The sequence below is a fragment of the Zootoca vivipara genome, chromosome 4 (genome assembly GCF_963506605.1).
Source record: "Zootoca vivipara chromosome 4, rZooViv1.1, whole genome shotgun sequence".
Lineage (NCBI taxonomy): Eukaryota > Metazoa > Chordata > Lepidosauria > Squamata > Lacertidae > Zootoca > Zootoca vivipara.
This window is the reverse complement of record NC_083279.1, coordinates 40378022-40400360: the sequence shown is the minus strand read 5'-3', so window position 1 is coordinate 40400360 and position 22339 is coordinate 40378022. Positions and strand designations below refer to the sequence as shown.

The 22339-nt window shown below is 41.1% G+C and overlaps 1 protein-coding gene and 1 long non-coding RNA gene across 5 annotated transcripts in view; one reads left to right on the top strand and one right to left on the bottom strand.

Annotated features, from left to right (window-relative positions):
* The first annotated feature begins 400 nt into the window (after positions 1 to 400).
* Positions 401 to 22339, top strand: part of LOC118085066 (uncharacterized) — a 44793-nt gene continuing 22854 nt past the window's right edge. For all 4 annotated transcript variants that reach the window (XR_004692605.2, XR_009557461.1, XR_009557462.1 and 1 more), the window contains exons 1-4: positions 401 to 1209; positions 4508 to 4600; positions 9686 to 9858; positions 14677 to 14809. This is a non-coding gene — a long non-coding RNA (uncharacterized LOC118085066). The remainder of the gene's footprint in view (positions 1210 to 4507; positions 4601 to 9685; positions 9859 to 14676; positions 14810 to 22339) is intronic.
* On the bottom strand, positions 8553 to 20399 carry LOC118085065 (organic solute transporter subunit alpha-like). Its single transcript, XM_035115348.2, has 8 exons — positions 20089 to 20399; positions 17544 to 17695; positions 16448 to 16521; positions 15073 to 15231; positions 12884 to 12995; positions 11808 to 11954; positions 10081 to 10186; positions 8553 to 9799 (listed from the first exon to the last, which is right to left on the bottom strand). Exons 1-8 carry the CDS (start codon positions 20168 to 20170, stop codon positions 9633 to 9635), a joined length of 999 nt encoding a protein of 332 aa, XP_034971239.1. The 5' UTR covers positions 20171 to 20399; the 3' UTR covers positions 8553 to 9632.

Below are 22339 nucleotides of genomic sequence, written 5' to 3'. Positions count from 1 at the left end.
TGAGATGGAAAAACTTTACTGGGTCTCAGAGAAGCTCATTTAGGAAACTGATAACACTGTGTTTTATTTGCCTTAGGGGAGAATATAGATATATTTTCCTGTTATATATTTTGTGGGAAGGTGACTGCATTGCCAGTCTGTCTTCAATGAAATGGGTATTTTGTGGTTCCCACAACACTTTCTTAGATTTCCAAATGTGCTCCCAGTCTCAAAAGGTTAGGGATCTCTGCTCTGTGTTGTCTTCTCCCTTAGCTCGGGGCTTGTTTTATAATCAGCTCCTTGTACTGTACACCTTTTTACAAATAGCAAAGGAAGCCTTCCCACATTTCCTCCAAAGGGGTGATGATTTTGCATTGCAACAAATTTATCACATACATACAGTGCTTTTTTCTGGGGGTACTCAAAGGTATGCCGTACCGGCACCCTTTTTCTTTTTAAAAAGCGCTGCATATGCCTTGTATGTTAAATATCTTACCAGAGGCAATTGCCTGCCTCAAACAAATTTAGGCTACAATCCTATACAGTATTCAGTTACCTGGAACTAAGTCAAATTGATCTTGATGGGACTTTCCTTTGAGTAGACGTGTAGGATTGCATTGTCAAGCTGCATGATAGACATGCTTTCATATTTAAGTAAACTGTTAATGTCTTTAAAGCTTGTAGCTTTACATATTTCTTTTGGTAACTGAAAAGAAGAGTTGATGGGGGAGATGTTCAGTCATGTTGTAATAATAGCTGTCTAATGTTTTAAAATGCACATTTTGTAATATGAATTTGAAGGGGCTTTGTCACCTTAAATCTGCCAAGATTCTTTAGTGTTACTATTTTTTAAGGCATAAAGAAGAGAGTTACCATAATTAAGCAGCTGTGGGTTTGGAAGGGCATTGTTTAATTCTTTTTATTGAGTTATAATATTATATCAGGTCCATAATAACTAAAAATGAACTGAAAAATATTAACATAATAAAAGAAAAACAATTGCAGTGCTGATTTAAAGCAAGAATTTATCTTTTTGAGATCATTTCAGATGTATGATAATTAAAATGTCTCTAACAAAATTAAATAATCTTTCTGTTTCATATTACTGTTCCAGGATGTAGAGGCACATGAGGAGAAATGACCAAAGGAAAACAAGAATTTAAGAAACTCAGATAACTAGAACCATTCAAAAGCTGGAGGTGGAAAGCTCCATTGTCTCTGAATATTAACGTAAGTTACAAAATTGTACCAAATAAATCGCATCCAAATAAATGTGTGTGTTTTCACATTGGCCTCTGAGTACTCTTAATTTAAATGCCATTTTTCCCAATAGTGTGGTGTCCTATACTTTTGTGTCCCAAGCAGCTATGGTTTTAATATTAACATTTATGAGGATCACATGAATTTTTATAAGATGTTGATTATAAGTTGTATTGCTGTATTTTCATATTTGGCATGTATTAATTTGATTTGAAATAAGTTAGTATTATGAATTCCCAAAGTCTAAGATAATGTCTTCTCTGCAAAATTTTGTCATTAGAAAATCATTTAATGTGACCTATTTGAAACAAACTTTTTATGGGGAAAACCAACTTTGCTAATATTTTTCTTCTGGAATCTTTATGAGCGTGTGAGTGTCCTTCCCTCATTCTACAAAACTTGAGTTAGATTTTGTTTTGATTTTTGCTCAAAACTTACATCCCACCCCATACTGGGGTTGGATTTTCATGCTATATCCTATTCCAGGCATCCCAAAACTCGGCCCTCCAACTGTTTTGGGACTACAGTTCCCATCATCCCTGACCACTGGTCCTGTTAGCTAGGGATGATGGGAGTTGTAGTCCCAAAACAGCTGGAGGGCCGAGTTTGGGGATGCCTGTCCTCTTCTGTAGTCCAAAAGTGAGTCAAACGGATTCTAGATTATAGTACCAAGTGGGAAGATTTGGACCGGTCACTGATTCAGAGAGTCCTTAAGCCACAGTTACAAACTGCCCTACAATATAAAAAGCAACAAAGGTTGCAATCCTGTACATGCTTAGTTGTCAGGGAACCCTATTGTAAAGAATGAGACTTTCTTCTGAGCCAGACAGCACTGAAAACGAATTGTTTAAAAATCCTTATACAGGGGTAGCAGTTGATTTCCCACATTCAGGATTAATAAAACTGTGTATTGATCAGAAACCATCAAACGATCAGTTTAAGCATAACAAAGCATAAAGTCTGTTCACTTCCTTCCCCTTTCTGCCTCTAAACCTTTATTAACAGATGAAACACTGAGCAGGTAGGAATGGCAAGAAATCCATAACAGTGAATTTAGTGTGCCATCTAGTGACCATTTATTTTGCCGCAGGAACCACATACATTTCTCCTGCAGTAAGAAAAGTTGTTGGTCTTAGACCGCCAGAGATCAGGGCCAGCTCACCCATGAAGCAAGTTGAGGTGACCACCTCAGGCAGCAGGATCCACCAGGTCAGAAGATCCTGATTTCAGTCTTTCTTTCCCTGCTTGTTAGTGTAGGCCTTCCCTAAGCCCTCCTTTGCTAGCAAGTGGCCGGGGGGGGGGGCACCATTGTAGGGCCTGCCTCAGGTACCAAAAACTCTTGGGATGGCTCTGTCAGAGATACAGCACAGAAATGATTGGGCATCTGGCTGGCCACTGTGAGCACGGGATGCTGAGCTAGATGGACCTTTCATCTGACCCAGGGGGCTCTTCTTATTTTCTTGTATCTCCAGACTAAACTTCAGAATGCCCTGCACGTTCAAGAAGAAGACCTGAAATCAACCTTCTGTCTCCACTGTCACAAACTGCAGTTCTTTTCCACTCTCAGTGACAGTTCTGTTCCTCTCTGAGAAGACAGAACTGCAGCACAGACTGCTGTTACAATGACACAGCGGGGCTTATTTCTGAGTAGACATCCATAGGATTGGACTGTATGTCCAATATGCACATCTACAATATGACTATGCATTCGAAAGGAAATGGGCTGGGCTCATTAACTAATCACAGAATTCTGAATTGCCTCTTGAGGATAATTGCCATTGGTTCTCCTCACCTGTTGCGCCCAAATCTTCCCCTCTGGATGAAAAGGAGGAAGAAGCCCTCCTTGCCCCCTGAATTGTATTGCAGTTCATTCATCTGTGAAGCTTATATTTGTAATCTGAGCTATATAGCCAGTGCAGGGGGTTTGCTGAAGCTGGATTGTCCATATAAAGCCACAGAGAGAATGTTTACTCTTCTCAAAAAAAAAATAGGAAAGGGAAAAGGTTGCAAAGAAGCACTTTAATTTATTGCTCTAAAGGACCCAGCACATAGCAAACTGCCTGTATCCAGAGCAACCAAATCACATATGAAAGATTTCTATTGTACATAGTACAGGGGTAGGGGCTGCTAGTGCCATTGACAACAGCAGGTAGGCTCATGGTAACAGGGCAATAGACAAAAGATAATGGAACTGGAATGCTGAATCCAAGGAGCAACAAACAATCCAGAGATAATGAGTGAGGAAAACTGAGGGTCGGAGGAAATTGCAAGAGAAATCTCCATGACTATATAGGCTAGCTCAGAGTTGTTGCTCGTACAGCACTATTGCTGCTTGACAGGCCTGCATGTGTACGATTGGTAATTGTGTTCCCTATGATATTGATATTCCATTTACAATCAGCATGACAAAATTATCAAGGCTCAGCTTCACAGGCGTCTCATCTCTTTGTTAGGTACAAAGCATAGCTGTGATCTGTCGCGTTCTATAGAACAAAGATTGCCCATTGGTCTGGAGCCAAAGGTTCCTTTTCTTTGAGAGAAGGAATCTTCCTCCATCCAGCGAAGGAGAACTTCCATGGAAGGGAGCTGCTTCTATCAGAAGATCTTTGGATCCAAACTACTGTATTTTATAATGCGGTTAAAAAAACAAACAAACCTAACTTCATTTGGTTTATAGCATTTATTACAAATCACAAAAACATAGAGATAATAAACATCAGATATTATCTTTACCACTTCATCCCACACCCAAATTCCACCTGTGTATCATGTCTTATTTTAAAATATTAGATTGATAATTAATTTAAAAATAATAAAAATATTACATCTGACGTTTTCCTTTTCACCAAGTAATTGTCTGCCACTTACGATAAGGGGCAAGACTAGAGAAGGAGATGAACTTTTAGGAAATGTGTTCCTTTTTCTGAAGTTTATGCACTGGGCGCACCGGTAGGTTTGCAAAAATACGTTCCGGCATTTATGTGGCAATCGTGCGATTGCAGTGCCGTGTTGAGTAGAACAAACCCTTTTAATGAAACCACAACACTGTTTCTGTCAGCCTGACTGTAAACGGTCCATTAGGTACAACACAAATTTGCTAGGTTTTAAATTCCCTGAAAATTCTGATATGAGGTCAGTAATAATAATGCTCCCAACCCTGTTAAAAGCTGTTTTTTTTCATTTGCCATGGTATAAATAATAATAACACTGCCAGCTTTTAGTTATACCAAAATTACTTTACTGCTCCCCTGCCCTCTTTCATCTCTAGATGAATGCTTGGCCATGGTACAATCAGGAGGAGAACTTTAGGATCAACATTTTGGGCCACACAGCAGAATGAGCAAACACAGCATATTTTGAAGTAAGTGAGACAATATACATTACTATCTAAAGAGCTCCCCACCCCAGGTAATTTAAGTCCAGAGTCAAAAATTATCTAACTGCACTGCTGATGTTTGGATCTTGGTATGACTTTGGGAGACAGATTGCTGGTGTTGGTCCTCATTCAGTGGGTACTAGCTTTGCAACAGGAAAGAAACTGCCCAAGCCTAGCACATTTCTCTTCTGTTTTAGAAAGGCGTTTCAGGCAATGGTACCGCCTTTCCTTCAGCAATACTGTACGTTTGTTACCTTGAATGGCTGTATAACGGTCACAATATTTCTCTGCATTTATTTATGTTACACTCTGTGAACTCAAGAAGAGTCTTGAAGCTGGACCAGACCAAAGGTCCAGCCAGTCCAGCAGCCTGTTTGTCCACAGTGACACAGCTACGTGTAGAAATGTAAAGTACTACACGGGCAAAAAAAAAAAATATGAAAGGCACAAATACCGGATGGGTGACACCTGGCTTGAGAGCAGTACATGTGAAAAGGATCTAGGAGTCTTGGTAGACCATAAACTTGACATGAGTCAACAGTGTGATGCAGCAGCTAAAAAAGCCAATGCAATTCTGGGCCGCATCAATAGGAGTATAGCATCTAGATCAGGCATCCCCAAACTGCGGCCCTCCAGATGTTTTGGCCTACAACTCCCATGATCCCTAGCTAACAGGACCAGTGGTCGGGGAAGATGGGAATTGTAGTCCAAAACATCTGGAGGGCCAAAGTTTGGGGATGGCTGATCTAGATCAAGGGAAGTATTAGTACCACTGTATTCCGCTCTGGTCAGACCTCACCTGGAATACTGTGTTCAGTTCTGGGCACCACAGTTTAAGAAGGATACTGACAAGCTGGAACGTGTCCAGAGGAGGGCAACCAAAATGGTCAAAGGCCTGGAAACGATGCCTTATGAGGAACGGCTTAGGGAGCTGGGCATGAGCCTTCCCACATGAGCTAGGCATGAGCCTTCCCACACCAGCTCAGCAGTACATCACTATGCGGTGGTGGAGAATTTGGGTGGCTGGGGGTGTGGGGAGCCAAACCTGCACCTTGTGGGTTTTTCCTCTACGCAGCTACTTGGAAGACTGTAAATACTATTAAGCAGGGGTGTCAACTTGAATAAAATGGGGGGGGGAGCTAAGCCCCACCCCACATAATCACATGATGCGGCACTTGCACACCATTTGAACGGCAGTGCTCATCAACTTTGGGGGGAGCCTTGCAGGGAGCCTCAGAGGCAACTAAGGGAAGTAATACACATTGCCATGTAAGCGTGACCTGCCCCTACGACACCATGAAGTCCAGTCTCTAAAATTACCTAATGGCAGCACTCTAAATAGCAGCAGTGGTACCATCAACCTATTACCATGCTGTGGCATGGGTTTCATATATACAGTGCCCTGGTTTGCACTCATAAAAATCTGTGATTGAAACCAAGAGCATAAAAAATGTTTGTTTCCTGTAAGGGAAGTGCATGCAGTCTCATTTGCATTATGGGTATAATACAAATGAGCACCTCCATATTTGGAATGGCAATGACGCAAACCAGATAGAGCATCTAAAAGAGGCCTGAATATCTTGAATGCTTTTTAACATTTTACCACCTTCTTGAAATCAGTTGTTTTAGTATGGGAACAGAGCTAAATACAGAATCAAGGTAAGTTGAAGCAATCACTGGGACAGTCTCTGAAAGTTCTCAAGCATACGAGAGGCTCACATGTGTATTTCATGAAAGAAGCTATACAGCAACCTAAATCACTTCAGCTCTTTTTCTAATCCCAAAGAAATGAATCCCTCTCTCATTAGCCTCCACATAGGTTCAGATGTTATACATTGTGGTAATTATTTCCAAATCACAAGTGCAAACACTCACCCTGATTGGAAAATTAGCAGATTTCAAACTCGGGTAATTTGTTCTTAATGAGGAACTTGTTGAACTGAATTTAACAATTAGCTCACTCCTTTTGCTGGCTGAATGTGATAGGGTTATATGGAAGAGATCAAATATTCATCTAAGTGATTTCAGCCAAAAAGCGAGGGGAGGGGATCAAGGTTGTAATCTTACGCACACTTACTTGGGAGTAAGTGCCACTGAACTTAATGGGACCTATTTCTGAGTACTGTATACATACTTAGGATCCGGCTGCAGAAAAACTCAATACTCAATACTTTTATTCTTACAGTGCTATTATGGAGCAGCCAAGACTGTGATTCTAAAAGGAGGTGTCTAGTTGATCATTCTTCAGACCTGAAGATGATAGAACAGAACAGGGATGGATGGATCTGCCAGTCTCACTTTCTCTCTGTTTCTCATTTTCACAGTCTGAAATTCAGTTCACCACATTTTTGTATCAGTTTCTGTCTTAAAAATATAAAAAAAGTCATCACCAAAAATTGCCAGCATTTTAAGGTGTATTTCCTTTAATATACACATTTGGATGCAATTTTCCCAACTAGAATGCACTTTCAATGCTTCCCCCCCCCACTAATACATACATTGTTATGCACACCTTCCCCTAATATACACATTTTTTGGCTGGAGAACTGCATTGCATAATTTGGAAAGTGTGGATTTTGAAAGCTAACTGTGTTTAGGTAGATTTGCATTAAAATGAAAACTGACCCAAGTTTCTCTCCCTTCCCTGTAATAGAAGTACAGTTGACCGTGGGTGCAGATAATCTTTTTGGGGGGAGAAGTGAGTCCCATTAACAGTAGCTGGTCACACAGGTTTTACAGGCATTTCAAGTGCTACCAAAAAAAGAAAAGAAAAAGCTTGTGTGGGACTGTTTCAACCCACCAGTCAACACTAGTTCTATCCTAACACCAATATCTCCAGAAAGCTATAGTGTTTACCTAGCAAGAGGCAAAAGAGGAAGAGAGGAAGGGATTGGCAAACTAAACCTGCTGGCATTCAGATTTCAACACAACCGTTAAAGATGTAGGATCTGTTTTCTCTCACACATTTGGCCCCCCTACATGATTCTTTAACAGTCCGATCTTATGCATGTTTATGCAGAAGAAAGTCCCAAAGGGGCCCGCTACCAAATAAGTGTACATAGGATTTCTTTGTAAGCCTACTGGTAATTTAAGAGAGCAGTCAGTGCTGTGTGTTAGATAATTGAAAATATGTGGCAAGCTTTGGCCTAGTGTGGGCACAGTCCAATAAACCATATTTGTTAGATGAAGAACAAGGATTGTTCTACTTCATCTTTATTCATTCTCCCTCATTAGAAGTGGGAACCATCCAGATGTTGCTAGAATACAACTTCCATCTGTTCTAACCAGCATGACCAACGGTTAGGGATTAAGGGAGCAGGATGTAAAAGTCTTTTCTACAGTACTTGTTTTATGAATGACATTTTATTATTAATTTTATGCTGTTCCCTGCCATGACATGTTGGAGGTATATAGAAATTTGCCAATAAATGAAATAGAATAATCTCATAAGCCAGTGAATCTAATGAAACATTTATAGGGTTTATTAAGACACAGTTTAATCGCAGTTCTTGGTTTCGACCCATGAGATTAAACCTGGATCAGATATAATGGGAAACTATGATTTAACAAGGTCTGGAAGACTTGCCAGAATGATGCAATGACCTTTTTCACACAGATCTCTTGCATGAGAGGTTGCATTTTCAAGTGCCTACCTCGTCAGTGATTGTATGTATAAATCAGATCTTGCCCCTTGAGCCCAGGAGTTAAATTACAAGAAGGCATTCAGAATAGCACTTAAAGCAACATGTGTGGGGTGGTGGGGCTGCATAAGTACACAGGCTCTGCCCTCCATCATCAGCACCTGTTTCCAGCAGGAAAACCACCTCTATATGTGGAGGAAAACCAAGGTTTCATAACCCTGATTTCCCAGGGTGTTAAAATGCACAGAAACCACCCTCTATAGAGTAGGATTCCCTAGCACAGTCAGTCACCCTGGATGATGCAGAATGCAACATGGAAATTGGGGAACCAGAACTAGCACACTCATGCACACTCTCTGTTCCTTGCATGTTCTTTGAAGCCCTAGAATTTGTGAGACTTTTGGTTTTCCCATGTTACTGGCTAGCAAAACGGAACCAAGAACAAAGGAACTTAAACTATGATGCATGTACTGTATGCATGTACACTCAAAGATATAGATACTAAGCACAGTTCAATAAACTGATATTTGTCCTAGGGCAACTCTGCCTGTTCTCAGCTCTTTGGCTTACTCTCCTGCTCCTCCTCATAGCATTGGTGACACCTAAGAAGGGGATGATGACCTCCTGGCCCCTTCTTTTTCCTTGCCTATTCTCTGCCACATCCTAGTGCTGCTTCGGCATCCAGTATTAGTCACATGCCATTCTGTGCACCACCATAGCAATGCACAACTACAGGATCAGGATCAGTGTGTAGTAAAACTTGGATGACAGTTGTTGAGATAGTCTTAATCATTACTTCTACCCATCATAAAGGCAACAGAAAATACGTTTTTGTTTTTCTTATTTCTAATGCAACAGCTTGGAATTTGGAACAAGGCTCCATAAAATGCACGATTTTCCGGCAGATTAAGCAACATCGTTTTATGACACCTGTGTAAAAATGAAACCATGCTACTTGGAGATAAGTCGTTCTCCAGTCCAATTTTTGTTTTACTCTTCTACATTTTAAAGCTCAATTAGCTTTAACCATCATGAGTAATAGCTAGACTTATCACAGACTTTTTTCTTTTCCTTTTTTACAACACCAGACGATTATGGGAAAGCACAATGGAAAGTTAGCTAAAGTTGGCACTTGTGAGCTCTCCTTATAATAGTCCTCATGTCAAAGCATAACATGACACCACTGGATGATTCCTTTAGCTAATGTGCAATGCATCAGTTTAGTTCTGGACACCCACTTCCCAGCCCTGAATGCCCGGCTCATGTGGATTTATTCCGCTAGTGTCAATATTACATTGCCATGGAAAATGTATTGGTCAGAATCTTGGCTGTCCCAGTTAATATCTGATCAGCCCTTAAATTACTGGTGCTTACTTTTAAAAAATGTTGCCCTCCACACTGATCCTGCTGTCCTGTTTGTTTCCCTTAGTTTCCTGGTCTGAAACCACTGGAAGCTCCAGGTCATCGTTTCTTTTCCTGTAGACGACTCGTGAGATCAGAGTTATGAGAAACATTTCCATAATGAGCAGCTGTTGGTCCATATCTGGCAAATCAAAAGGGAACAAAAGAGCAAGAGGTTTAAGGACCAGGAATGGAAAAAAGGTGGGCTCAAACCTGCTTTCATTAAACTCTTGTAGTGGACAACTGTTGGAATGGGTAATGCTACTTGGAGCATCAGATGTCATGATTTCAATGACAGTAGGACTTTTACAGTGGGCCTGCAGAGGCGGAATATATAATTTACAGAGGCGGAATACATTATAAGTGAATGTAGAAATGAACCCGCTTTAGCCTGTCATAGAAACTGAAACCCAAGCAACTTACATGCTCCTCTTGCTGAAGAAGAAAGTGGAGGCACACAAGCAATTACCCCTTCCATAGCCAGTATGTTGATGATGGTTGCCTGGAGCTGACTCAAAATGAGGGCAAACTACATAAACACACAGAAAAAGAAGATTGTCATGCTAAAAACAAAACAAAACCCATTTTAGTGCAGAGTGAACGTGATTCAATAAAAACTATATACATTTTCTACCTTAAATTAAAATAAAGAGGTAAATCCCCATGAGAGGGATGACACCACAGAAGGTTCTCTGTTTGGAAGTAGCATGAGGGGGAGGGTGCCGTGCATTTAGGCTGGTGTTGAAAGATGAATACTCATAGTGCATGTTTTCTCCTAGTGAAAGAACATGGTGCCCATGGAGCTAGAGAATAGATGGCCCAAGAGAGGGGCAAGTTGCACATTCCTATATGTAATGTTTTATTGTTTCTCCAGCTTTCCCCAATAGGGTGCCTTCCAGATGTGTTGGACCAAAACATCTGGAGGCTACCTGGTTGTAGAAAGTTGCATTATGCCCTCAGCGTAGACTTGGACTTATCAAATTTTATGGACTTGATTCAAACTCTGAAGATTAGTCTTGAGAGGCAGAGAGGCAGCCCAGAGACTGCCATCTCCTGTGATCCACTATGTTATTGGGTGGGGCACTGGAGGAGGAGGCATGGCTGATTGCCATGGCGTTCACCTTACAGTGGAAAAGGGTAGGCTAGAAGGAGAACTAAAGTCCCTTATTAAGAGCACACTCAGCAATGGACTCCCCAGGCTTAAAGCCAGCAGAGTCAGAGCCATGAGGCATGGATCAGTTTGGGATGCTACACACAGTGTGTCAGGAGCCAATGAAACAGGTGTGTGTGTGTGTGTGTGTGTGTGTGTGTGTGTGTGTGCATGTGCGTTTGTATGAAGAGAAGTGAGGTTTTTTATTTATTCCCCCGCTTCCCCAGTCCTTCCTCCTAGTGGCTCAAGACATCACACATGGCTTTCCCTCTGCTTGTTTTATCATTCCAACATTCTTAGGAAGTAAGATACTGAATGCCAGGTCACCCAGAAAGTATTATAGTAGAGTAGGAATCTGAACTCCTTCTCCCCAATCCACCCCTTTACACCAGCTTTCTCCTTTGCATATTGGGGCAATTAAAAATAAATTGTAGGTTGGGTCCAGCTAAGTTGAATTTAGGTTCCGTCAATGAGACAAATTAGCATCTCTACACACTCTGACATGGGAGTAGATCCCATATAACTGAAAGGAATTTACTCTGTTTGAAGCTGACATATATACTGTAGGAGAAACAGCACAAAATAAACTGTGGTGCTCTGAAACCATTTAAACGATCACATTTTTACCACTACCTACCATAGTCCTTAGAAGTACGCCCTGGGCTTTAGTCTTGTATCACAGGATATGTCTTTGTTCTACACCACTTCCTTCCATGTAGGGAAAAGGAACTCTGTGTGTGTTGCATTTTTGCCATGCAAAACTTTAGGAAGACTAAAAACTCTAAATATTGCTCAGTTCTCCATTGTCACCCAAAAATGTTGAAAGAAGCTATCACAAAATAGGAGTTAGCTACAAAGAAGACCTTTCATACTTCAAAGGCTTTAAGTAATAAAGTCTTTGATCTTGAATTCCTCTTTTAGGTTTGCAGCACCTGACTATAGAGCTGTCTTCCCGAAGCATTTCAAATTAAGGCCTGCAATGTAGTCTTAATTATCTCACCTGATAAAGTGCAAATTTAGGGATAATCTTCTTGCAGTTAAGGAGAGCGCGGACTCGTTGAAACATGATTCCAATTGGCCACAGGGCAATGATAGTAAGGACACCTATGAAGCAGTTAATCCATATGGCAGCTCCGTTGGGAGATAACTGAAAAGATACATTGAACAGATACACAGAATATATTCCACAGCAGGTCCTTTTCTGCTTCCAGAACAAACTTATTTGTATAACTCATATACACACTCAGCAGCACCAAAAGCATCCACACCACCCTCAGAAGCAAACCCACTGAAATCAATACATTCAAGTCGGTGGGGAAGGTTAAAAAAAACCCTCTCATCTCTACGTCTTTCCCCAACACCAATTCCCTCCTCCCTGCTGCTATTTCTAGAGTAGGAAACCTTTTCCAGCAACCTTCAGGGGCTCACATATGAGTGGTGGGTGGGGCTGGGGCTGGGGCTGGGGGCAAAGGTGGGTATGGCAACAAATACAAATTTTACCCTTGTAAAGTAGTTTGTACACATGCACCACTCTGTGCTCTGTTCAGACAAGCAAGAGGCTTTATCAGAGTTCAATTCCAGCCAAAACACAAGCAAGGCCAGTGAGGGGTGTGGCTTGGGAGAGGGGATGTGACTTAGCAGAATTCCAAGGGCCAGAGAGAGAAACTAGGAGGGCCACATTTGCCTCCCGAAGGTTTTCCCCAATTAAATGTCATCACACATGTAACATTGCCTACAGTAGTTTGGCTCTGTCCCATGCGTCTGCCAGTAACTAAGCAGGTCAACTAAAGACGTGTTTGTTTCAATTAGCTTTTCCAGTGGAATGGAAAGGTCTCTGCCCTAGGTATTTATTTTGAATTATTAAAAAACCTATATTTAGTTGGTTTTCTACTGTTATTACAGCTTTTTAGTTTTTTTTTATTCTATGTTTGTATTCTGTGTCATAGCATAGCAAGACCATGGTGATTTATAACTACCTTCTGATTGGTACTTTTTAATTCAAAACAGTTTTAGGTGTACAGATATTTCTTATCATCCTTTGTTAAGTTTCAATAAATTCTTCAAACCTTTGCTTACATCAGAGGGACTGTAGTTTCCATTGGTCCAAAGTACTATTGATAGAAACATTAGCACAGGGCGGAGGAATGCAAACTGGAAAGTCCCCAGCTTCAGTAAAAATAGTGTTCGCCTGCCAAATAAAAAAGGGGAAGGACAAATTCATAATCTCAAAGGAGATTGAGGTAGGAATCTTGATCCACTGACACGTATTGGGCTTTTGCCTACAATCTGAGTAGCAAATATCCCTACCCGACGCCAAACACCCCCCCCCAATTACATCTTTCCTTCCTCTCTTTATTCAGATATCCAACCTCCTTCTCTTTCCACCTCAGACACTCTCATTAATGAAGGCAAGCTGCTATTTAATGTACTCTGTGCTATATTAATGAACTTTGGCTTAATATAATTGCTCAATTAATACAGCCATAATTGCATAATAATGATATAATTATAGTGGCAATTTTACTCCTGCAAATAATTACAGAACTATAAACAGTACAAACGAGTGTACAAATGAGCTGGCAGATCACCTTTTATTGCTTTCTTGAAGAAGTGAAGGAACTGTTTGAGAACATGCAAGCTTCAGTGACATCTCTACCCTCTGTCCATCTAAGGACCATAGAATTGTAGAGTTGGAAGGGACCTCAAATCTCATCTGGTCCAATCCCCTGCAATGCAGGAATCTCAACTAGATCATGCATGACAGATGGCCATCCAACCTCTGCTTAAAAGCTTCCAAGGTCCACCACCTCTTGTGGGAGTCTGTTCCATTGTCAAACAGCTCATATGGTGAATCAGAGTAAGGAAGTGGTTCTGAAAGAGGGATGGGGAACCTCAGGCCTTGGGGGCTAAATGTGGTCCTCCAGTTCTTTCTACCTAGTGCTAGAAACTCTTCCCTGTCCACCCCGCTCACTGGCCCCGCACCACACCCTGGGTGTTTCTGCCTCACTGAAATGTGTTCTTGAACTCTGATGGTGCCTCTCGTTGGTCTGGGTGGAGGATAGAGAGGGGTGTGTGCAGAAACTAGCCTGCTGTACAAAGGTACAATTTACATTAATTGCCACGCCCACATTTGACTCTGGCTCGGCCCACCACTGGCATGTGGCCCTCAGAAGGTTGCCCAGAAGGGAATGCCGCCCTTGGACTGAAACTGATTTCCCACCTACTTCCAACATCTTTTTTCACAGTCTAGTGTCAGTACGCCCTGTTCAGCCCACATCTTAAGCGCGTTCATGGGCTAGGTGACTGGAGCACCTTCACCGACCTTCCGATCACAGGAATGTAGACACAGCATTCCCAGAGAACAGGTCCTGGTGCAATGGACTCACATCTGCTCATTGTGAGCACCTCAAATGCAGCAGAGTAACGGAAGCGAAGCTGTGGAGGTTTTTTTTTAAAAAAAGCATACCTAATTTATTTCTAACAGTCACTACAAAACACTACAGACATACATGAGAAGAGCAGTTCCCATGCAGCCATCTTATCTCTACATAGATAAGAGTGAAAACTTCTTAGGCAAGAGACGGAAGAACCAAAGAGCAGCTTCCCCACCCCTCCTTTCTCATAACATGACAGCAAAACAAATATCAGGCGATTCTTGCAATGGGATGGGTGAAATGCCATTCTAAGCAAAGGTTTTGCATGTGGCCCATATGGAGTCAATACGTTAGCATGGTCACATGTTAACTCATGCTGACTAAAAACATGGAGAGGAAACAGAAGTAATCAGTCAAGGAAAGATTGGTTGCCTTTCTGTCTATTGCCCCCCAGTGGTTCAACTAACTTATTGCAAACATCTGTTCTTGTTTTAGGACCATACAGAGTGGATCTTGCAGTCCTCACGCTCAGTGCAGAGAATCCAGAGCTAGAGCATCTGCAAATGATGGCTGTCCAATTTCCGCATCCTAGAAGAATTCCAAGGCAGCACTCGGTCCAGATATGCAGGTATATTTGGCTTTGAGATTTCTTTAAGTATATGATTGAAACCAAAACACTGCCCAAGGGGGCATGCTACCTTGGGTTCCAGGATGGAAGGAAGGTGGTATGTCAGTGTAAGAAAACGGATGTGAATGTGCTGACTTTAAACCACACCCTTTCCCTTTAATAATAACAAAACTCTGATTATACCAAAGCCTTTCCAACTCAAATGTTTTGCAGATTTCCCTCCCTTCACCTTCAGAACTGGTAGGTTTTATAGAGAAACTCACCTATTGATGCGTATATGTGGGAGGCAAAGACAACAGCAGCAGCAAGGGCCTGTACTTATCTTGAAGTGGTCATTCTCAAAGTGCCTGAGGAATTGTTTTTGACCCCCACATTCTTTAATCATCATGAGCAGGAACTTGTGGATGACGATAGCAAAAAATCTATGGGAGGGAGGGAAAGGCAACCACATGTTAAGATTTACACGGCCGCTCTCCTGTCTATGCATTTGTCACACATGACTGTCATGGCTGCAGGCTTGAGCTCAGAAGACGAAGAGCTGGCTGAGCCCCAGGTCTGCTGTTCTGCTAGGTGAGGAACTGGAGCAGGCTGCTGACGCTGCTGGATCAGAGCCTGAGCCTGAGCAGGGACCCTCACAGGGGCTGTCCCCCAGTTTTGGCTTGCCAGGGGAATTGAGTACTTCTCACAGTACCATAGCTGCTCAAGAGGGCACCACTCAGGAGGTTACAGACAGAGAGAGATGGTCCTTTAAGAGCCACAGTCCTCAGGCCCAAAGGATGGAACCTGAAAGAGGTGGACTCATAAGACCTCAGTTCACCTCCAGCCTTTGTTGGCGCAAGTTGTTGTTCACTTGGAGCTATCCATGGTTCAGTAACTACCTACTGGGATGCCTTGAATTGCCATTCCCTGAAAAACCTACCTTGTTTTTGAAGGGGTGAGACAACTTTGTTTTAGGAGAAATAGCAAGGGGAGGGCAATTTAAATATCCTTCCTCAGTGCCACAGCATCAGTCTAATTTGCATCCCCCACAGCTGCTTTTGGGTTGTTGTTGTTTGTTTGTTTGTTTGTTTGTTTAAAAGAACAAAAAGCCAAAGGATGCAACTTATTTCCCTTTACAGTATGTTCTACAGCTGACAAGCCTCATCACACAGATCTCCAGCTTGGGTTATTTTCCTATATTGGTCTACTTCTTTTCAGCAGTTTTTTGTTAAAAAAAGAAACTGCAGTGAACCATTTAGAAAAAACTGGTGAAATGCCACTCACAGGTCAGAATCTTGCTCTATAGAATACGTTTGAGAAATCAAAGGGGCTCTGCTGTTTCAATGCAGCTGCCAGTCAAAGGAGTCTGTGGACTTTTAAAGTGCACAAACTAAATAATACACTCCCCCCAAACACACGTTTAACATTCCATTCTTTTATCTAGTTGGTGCCATTATTAGTTTCTACACTATCATCAAAGTCTGAGTTAACAGTATATTCTCCTCACGCAAAAAAAACCTGATAAAGGATTATATTTTAACAAAAGGGCTGTTCCTACATATACAAGATAACTATTTGTTTCCTTAATGTTGGAAACATTTTGCCTAAAAATGGAAACAGACGGGTAAATGTATATCTAAAAAGATTGAGAAAACATACACTGCTGCAGTAAAATCTGTAAACATTGTTGAGCGAGGAATCCACATCCCAATACATGACGTAGTGGCAATCACCTAGAAAGAGAGAGGAACATTCATGGCAAAACCCATTTATTAACTAAGTAGATCAGGGGGCGGGGGAATCTATTATCTTTCAAATGAATATCCCTTCAGTTCAGATTTAGACACAATTTAATATTATCTAGTCTCGAGTTAGGTATTAGATCAGAATATCAGATTAGAACTCTTTCTAAAGAACTTTTCCTTTAGAAAACATCAGATGGAGAAGCCCTACTTGGGGTGGTCCAGGTAGGTAAAAAGCAGGTAGGTAAAAGTGGATGTGGCCAGACACACCATTCTCTATCTTCCATCATTTCAAGAGCACTTTCCAGCCACATGAAATCACTGAATGAGAGCTGAGAGCAGCGCCAGTGAGAGCTATTGCCTGGGTGTGTGTCGCTTGGGCAGAGTCTTAGCAGCTGGGTAGAGAGACCTGGAGGGCCACATTTGGCCCCTGGATCTGATGGTTCCCCACTCCAGTTTTAGTTGAAGATGCCAGGGATTGGACCTGAGAATTTCTGCATGCAAATAATGTATGCTATTGCCTGTCCCTAAGAGGAAGGCATAGCCAGAGACCCAGTAATAGGGTCATCTCTGGATGCCCGTGTGTGAGTACTAAGAGGGTTTTCCATGCTTAGTGTATTATTATTATTATTATTATTATTATTATTATTATTAATATACCGCCCCATCTGGCCAGGTTTCCCCAGCCACTCTGGGTGGCTTACAACATATATAAAAACACAACAGAACATTAAATATTAAAAAACAAAATATCCTATACAAGCAACAAACAAACCAATAAATCACTAGAAAACAAAACAACAACAATAACAATAACAACAACATAATAACAATTACAACAACAAACAGCTTGCTGTTATACTCAAATTAAAATAACCGCCAACCCCAACTAAACATATAACCCACACCAACCCAACAAAAACAAAACAGAGGAACCAAAATTAGAACTCTAAAACATTTTAAAACATTTTAGCCAATTGCCCCAACCCAACTAAATTATTTATTCAACTTACTGGAGCAGCTGCATTTATCCAAATAAAAATGGATCTTTTGGAGGGTGGGATTTTACGGTAGATATAGAAGACTTCCTCCACAAATACCAGGTCAGCAGTCAGTGTCATTAAAGTCAGGATAGCAAAGAGCAACATTCCTGTCAAATCAAGGCCTGAAAGGATAGAGTTGTGGCAAATTTAAAAAACAGCTGCAGCACATAAAGAAATGGAAAACTTCAGCCTAGTAAAAGCAAGTAAGTATGCTTAATATAAGGTAAGCATATCCTTAATTCACTATCCAGGGCCTTAGAATCCATATTGGTATGGCTACAAGTTAATTATTCCCTTACTAGACCGAATGCTAGTTAATTACTTGGATCAGTCAGTTTCATCACTGGGATGTAAGCTTGAGCAGAAAAAAGTAGTTTGGGATTTTGAAATTGAGAGGCAGTGGCAGTGTGTGTGTGCGCGCGTGTGTGCGAGAGAGAAAGAGATGAATGTTTCTAGCTGGTCTTAGCTGAAACTGGGGATAAAGGCTTGTTTGGCATCCAAACTTTTGTACAGTCGTACCTTGGATCCTGACCGCCTTGGTACTCGAACGTTTTGGCTCCTGAATGCCGCAAACCTGGAAATGAGTGTTCTGGTTTACGAACGTTCTTTGGAACCCGAGTTTCCGATGGGGCTTCCGGGGCTTCTAATTGGCTGCAGGAGCCTCCTGCAGCCAATCAGAAGCTGCACTTTGGTTTCCAAACATTTTGGAAGTCGAAAGGAGTTCTGGAACAGATTCCAAGGTACCGCTGTATTACGTATTTTTATCTCCTGGTAGGGCTCATTTCCAGTTTCAGAGCCCCACCTCTAGTTTTTTCCAGTAGACAGACAGATAGACAGACAGATAGACAGACAGACAGACAGATGTGCACTCTCCTCCCCACACCTTAAGCAATAAACTGCTGTCAAAAAGAATCATAGTTCTCTTGTATTGCTAGTTAGCTGTGTCAGTTACTTCTCGAATCAGGAACAATTGTTCTGCACAATCATAATTATATCTGGGATTCACTGTATGATACCTGTAAATTCATTGATGCAAATTCTTAGCCATGGTAAGCTTTTGCATCAATCGAATCATACCTTCTTCCTTCATTGCTAGGGGCTTTATATTTTTCCATTATGCTGCAGTTTGGAACTTTGCCACCACTAAAATATGAGCTATTGGCTCTCTCCTAATCTGTGATATCTCTTCCTAGTCAGTAACACCCATCAAGATTGCTATAGAACCAAAGGGCAATCCCACATCTTTTTAACACGATGCTTTGTGAATGACCTTAAAAAAAATGCTTTGACACTGATTAATTGGCAATAAACTGTGACTGTGATTCCAGATAAACAGACCAAGTGCTGTAACTGCAGGGACTGATTCCAGGGCAAATGCAGCCCTCCCAGACACCACCCCAGTGTTGCTCACAGCATTGCAAAACCTAATAAGTTCAGCTCATTTAAAAATAAATAAATATGCGGGCGAGTCTGAATGCAGGTGTCCCGCACTGAGGTTAGTTGCGCCTTTAGTGTCTATACATAACTACACATTCATTTCTGTACTACTGTCATATCATAGTTCAAGAAGTTTTAAACTTTCCCTTTCCTTTGCCGTTCTCTGTGTCCACATGACCCCATACTTGAGAACAGCAGGAAAGCTTTGACACTTAATTTCTGGCAGCTGGAATTGCTCATACAATGCAAAGGCAGAGGCACTGTGGGAAGTGCCTGTTTTGATCCACACACCTGAAGTTCCCCATTTCTGATCAGTGGGTATTGTGTCAGTTGCTCTGAATCATTCCTATGAGAACAGTGACTAATAAATAGCATTATCACACATAATGCCCATTCCGCTTTTGTTTCGTACAGCAGCACCTGCACTCCGGAACTCCTTGCCTATTGAAATCAAGCAGGCACCTTCACTGTACTCTTTTCTGTTCCAAAAATATTCCTGTTTAAACTAGCTTACCCAGATGCTTAGAAAGTTGAGGTGATTTTAATCTGTTTTAGTATTTTAACTTTTGTTTTATGTTTTAAAGTATGGTTGTAATTTTTATTTTATTTTATCGTTCTATCATTTTGTAAATTGCTTTGAGTGGTGGTTTTTTTTACTACGGTATCAAGCGGTATATACATTTTATGAAAGAAAATAATAATAATAATATAATAAAAATAATAATAAACAACAATCATATATCTGTTTGGAATTCTTCCTGCACGAGCCCTGCTGAAAAGGAGCATCTTTCTGTTTTTGTGGTTGAAACTCTCCTTAATTTAAAAGTTACAGGTGAATGGTATTTGCCATTCAAAGTCGTTATGCATTCATCAACACTAGATTAAGTTTGTGTTTAAGCCTTTCTGATGAACATTAATGTGTCCTCCTCATTTCAAATGCCATTTAAAAAGTAGGTCAGTTCAGAACAACAGTGAAAGAAAAAGCTTCTCATTAACACGCGCGCACACACACACACACACCAGTTTGATTAATCTGGTAAAAAAAAGGATTTATTCACTCAACAGTGAATAAACTTACTTTCTAATATTACTTGGGAGTATGGACGTTCATTTGCAGAACAGACAGGATCCAATGTCCCATTATTTCCCGCTTCTTCCATTGTAGGAACTTTCTTCAGGGACGTTTCCCCTTCTTTTCTCTCTAGCCCTCCCTGTTCAGATTCTTTTCTTTCTCTGAGTGCAGCAGCTGTAAGGAAGTCTGAGACCAGCTTTCTGCTAGCTCCCTTTTGTTCTTCCAGTCAAGCTCTGCTGGCTGAGGTCTGTGACAGGCACGTCTGAAATCAGTGAAACATTGACTGTCCAAATGCTCTGTTACTTTCCTTCTACAGTTCCACAAGATACCGTAAGAACTGGCAAAACAATAGTCAGGTGAAACACAGAGATCTGGCACTAGCAGCCAAGTACTAAGAGGTCAAATAGAGAAAGAGACAGGGCGATCTGAGACTGAAAGGGCTGTCTCTTCTGGCCAGGATATTTGGCATGCCACACCTTTTCCACCAACTGTTACCAGCTTCATTGCCCTCAGCAGGGTGCAATGTTGTAAACCACAACCTGTTCTCATGGTACACAGTAATGTGAAATGGTTCTGTATAAAAAATGACATTGTGCTTTGTTGTTTTACTAACGTTTCCTGAGCCTTAACAATTGAACAATATACTGTACCAGTACCATGCAGAAGGGTGTTGCTGGGTTGTTGTTGTTTTTTTTGCAAGTGATACTATTTCAGTATTTGTTGTTGTAAGTGGGAAAGACTGAGCAATAAATCAAAGGTGTATTAAGTGGTTTTCAGATAATCTCTGCCCAGGAAACCCACTTTTTCACATCAATCCGTCTGCACGTCTACCATAGGATCCCTGTGTATTTACAATATAATCCCTATACATTGCAGAGGACCCTAATCTTAGAATATGTTCCATATTCCATTCTTACTGGAATGCACCTAAACATTTCTACAGCTATGCAGTGCCGGGGAGAAATGGCTAATGTCAGACAAGTTGCATTTTAGGGAAAGTTGCTCACCATTATAGCTCTTTTCACTGAGAAACTGACAATAAGGAACCACACCGTTTTCCGCAGAACACAGTTAGAAAAGCACTGTTTTAGCCACTATAGATTTAATGTTCAAATTCTTGCTAAAGGAAATGGATAAACTGATTTGCCTGTTGTACACCTGATGTGCAAGGCAGCCTGTCTATTTGTGGAGAAGCTTTCCTGCTACAGCAAGCTATTCATAATAGGGCCACTTGCCAAATCAAAATGTTTGCATACACGCCACCCTACCTCTCCGCAGCCACTGCATGTGAGCACAGGCAACTTACAATTTACACGAGGGAGGGGGTTACGTTCCAAGGCACCACATGTTTAAGTGAAATCACATATACTTGAAACACCATTGAAAAAGCCTGAAAACACCCCATTCCAACCTTGCCCTGCCCCCATTCCACCACTTTTGGTAAAGTTTTTCGGTCACTTCCGGGTTCAGCGCAATTTGCATGTGTGCAATCGCGTACATATCGGACATGCCTAAACAGTTTCTGCCTGTATTATGAAGGGGAAAGCCTTGATTTACCTGAGCATAAGATGTTCCATGAGAATCATGGCCTTATCATGTAAAACCTAAACACAAAAAAGAAGGCTTATATGGTGAAATTTCTGTATAGAAGAGCAATAACAGAGAAGCGTTCCACTTCAATGCATGGTCACTTAGGCCCGAATAAGATTATTCATTTCAGCTAGCACTCAGCATCAAATTTCATCTATGCTTAGAATATTATTTAGAAAGTTGAGGTAATTTGAATCTTTTAGTATTTTAACTTTTGTATGTTTAAAGTAGGGTTGTGAATTTTTCTTGTTTTTACTGTTTTATCTTTTGTTAAACGCTTTGAGGTTTTCTACAATCAAGTGGAGTTTATTTTTTATGAGATAAAGAACAAAATAAATAAATACATGTAAATACAGGAGGCAAATAAGCCTAAATAAGGCTGCAATGGTATACACACAAACCTGGCTTGGAGTATGTCCCATTGGACTCAATGCGACTTACTTTGAGGAGCCAGCATAGAATTGCCCTGTTAATCATTCTGAAGCATGCTCCATTGTGTTCAATGGGACTTCCAACCAGGTGAGTATAAGATTTCCGCATTAGAATTCATTTAGATCTTTGAAATAATTAAGCATGCGTTAAAAAAAAATTCCCTCTAGAATCAAAGGGACTTCTTCTGACTTGAGATGTGTTCTTTAGTTGCTATATATACAAACACACACAGACA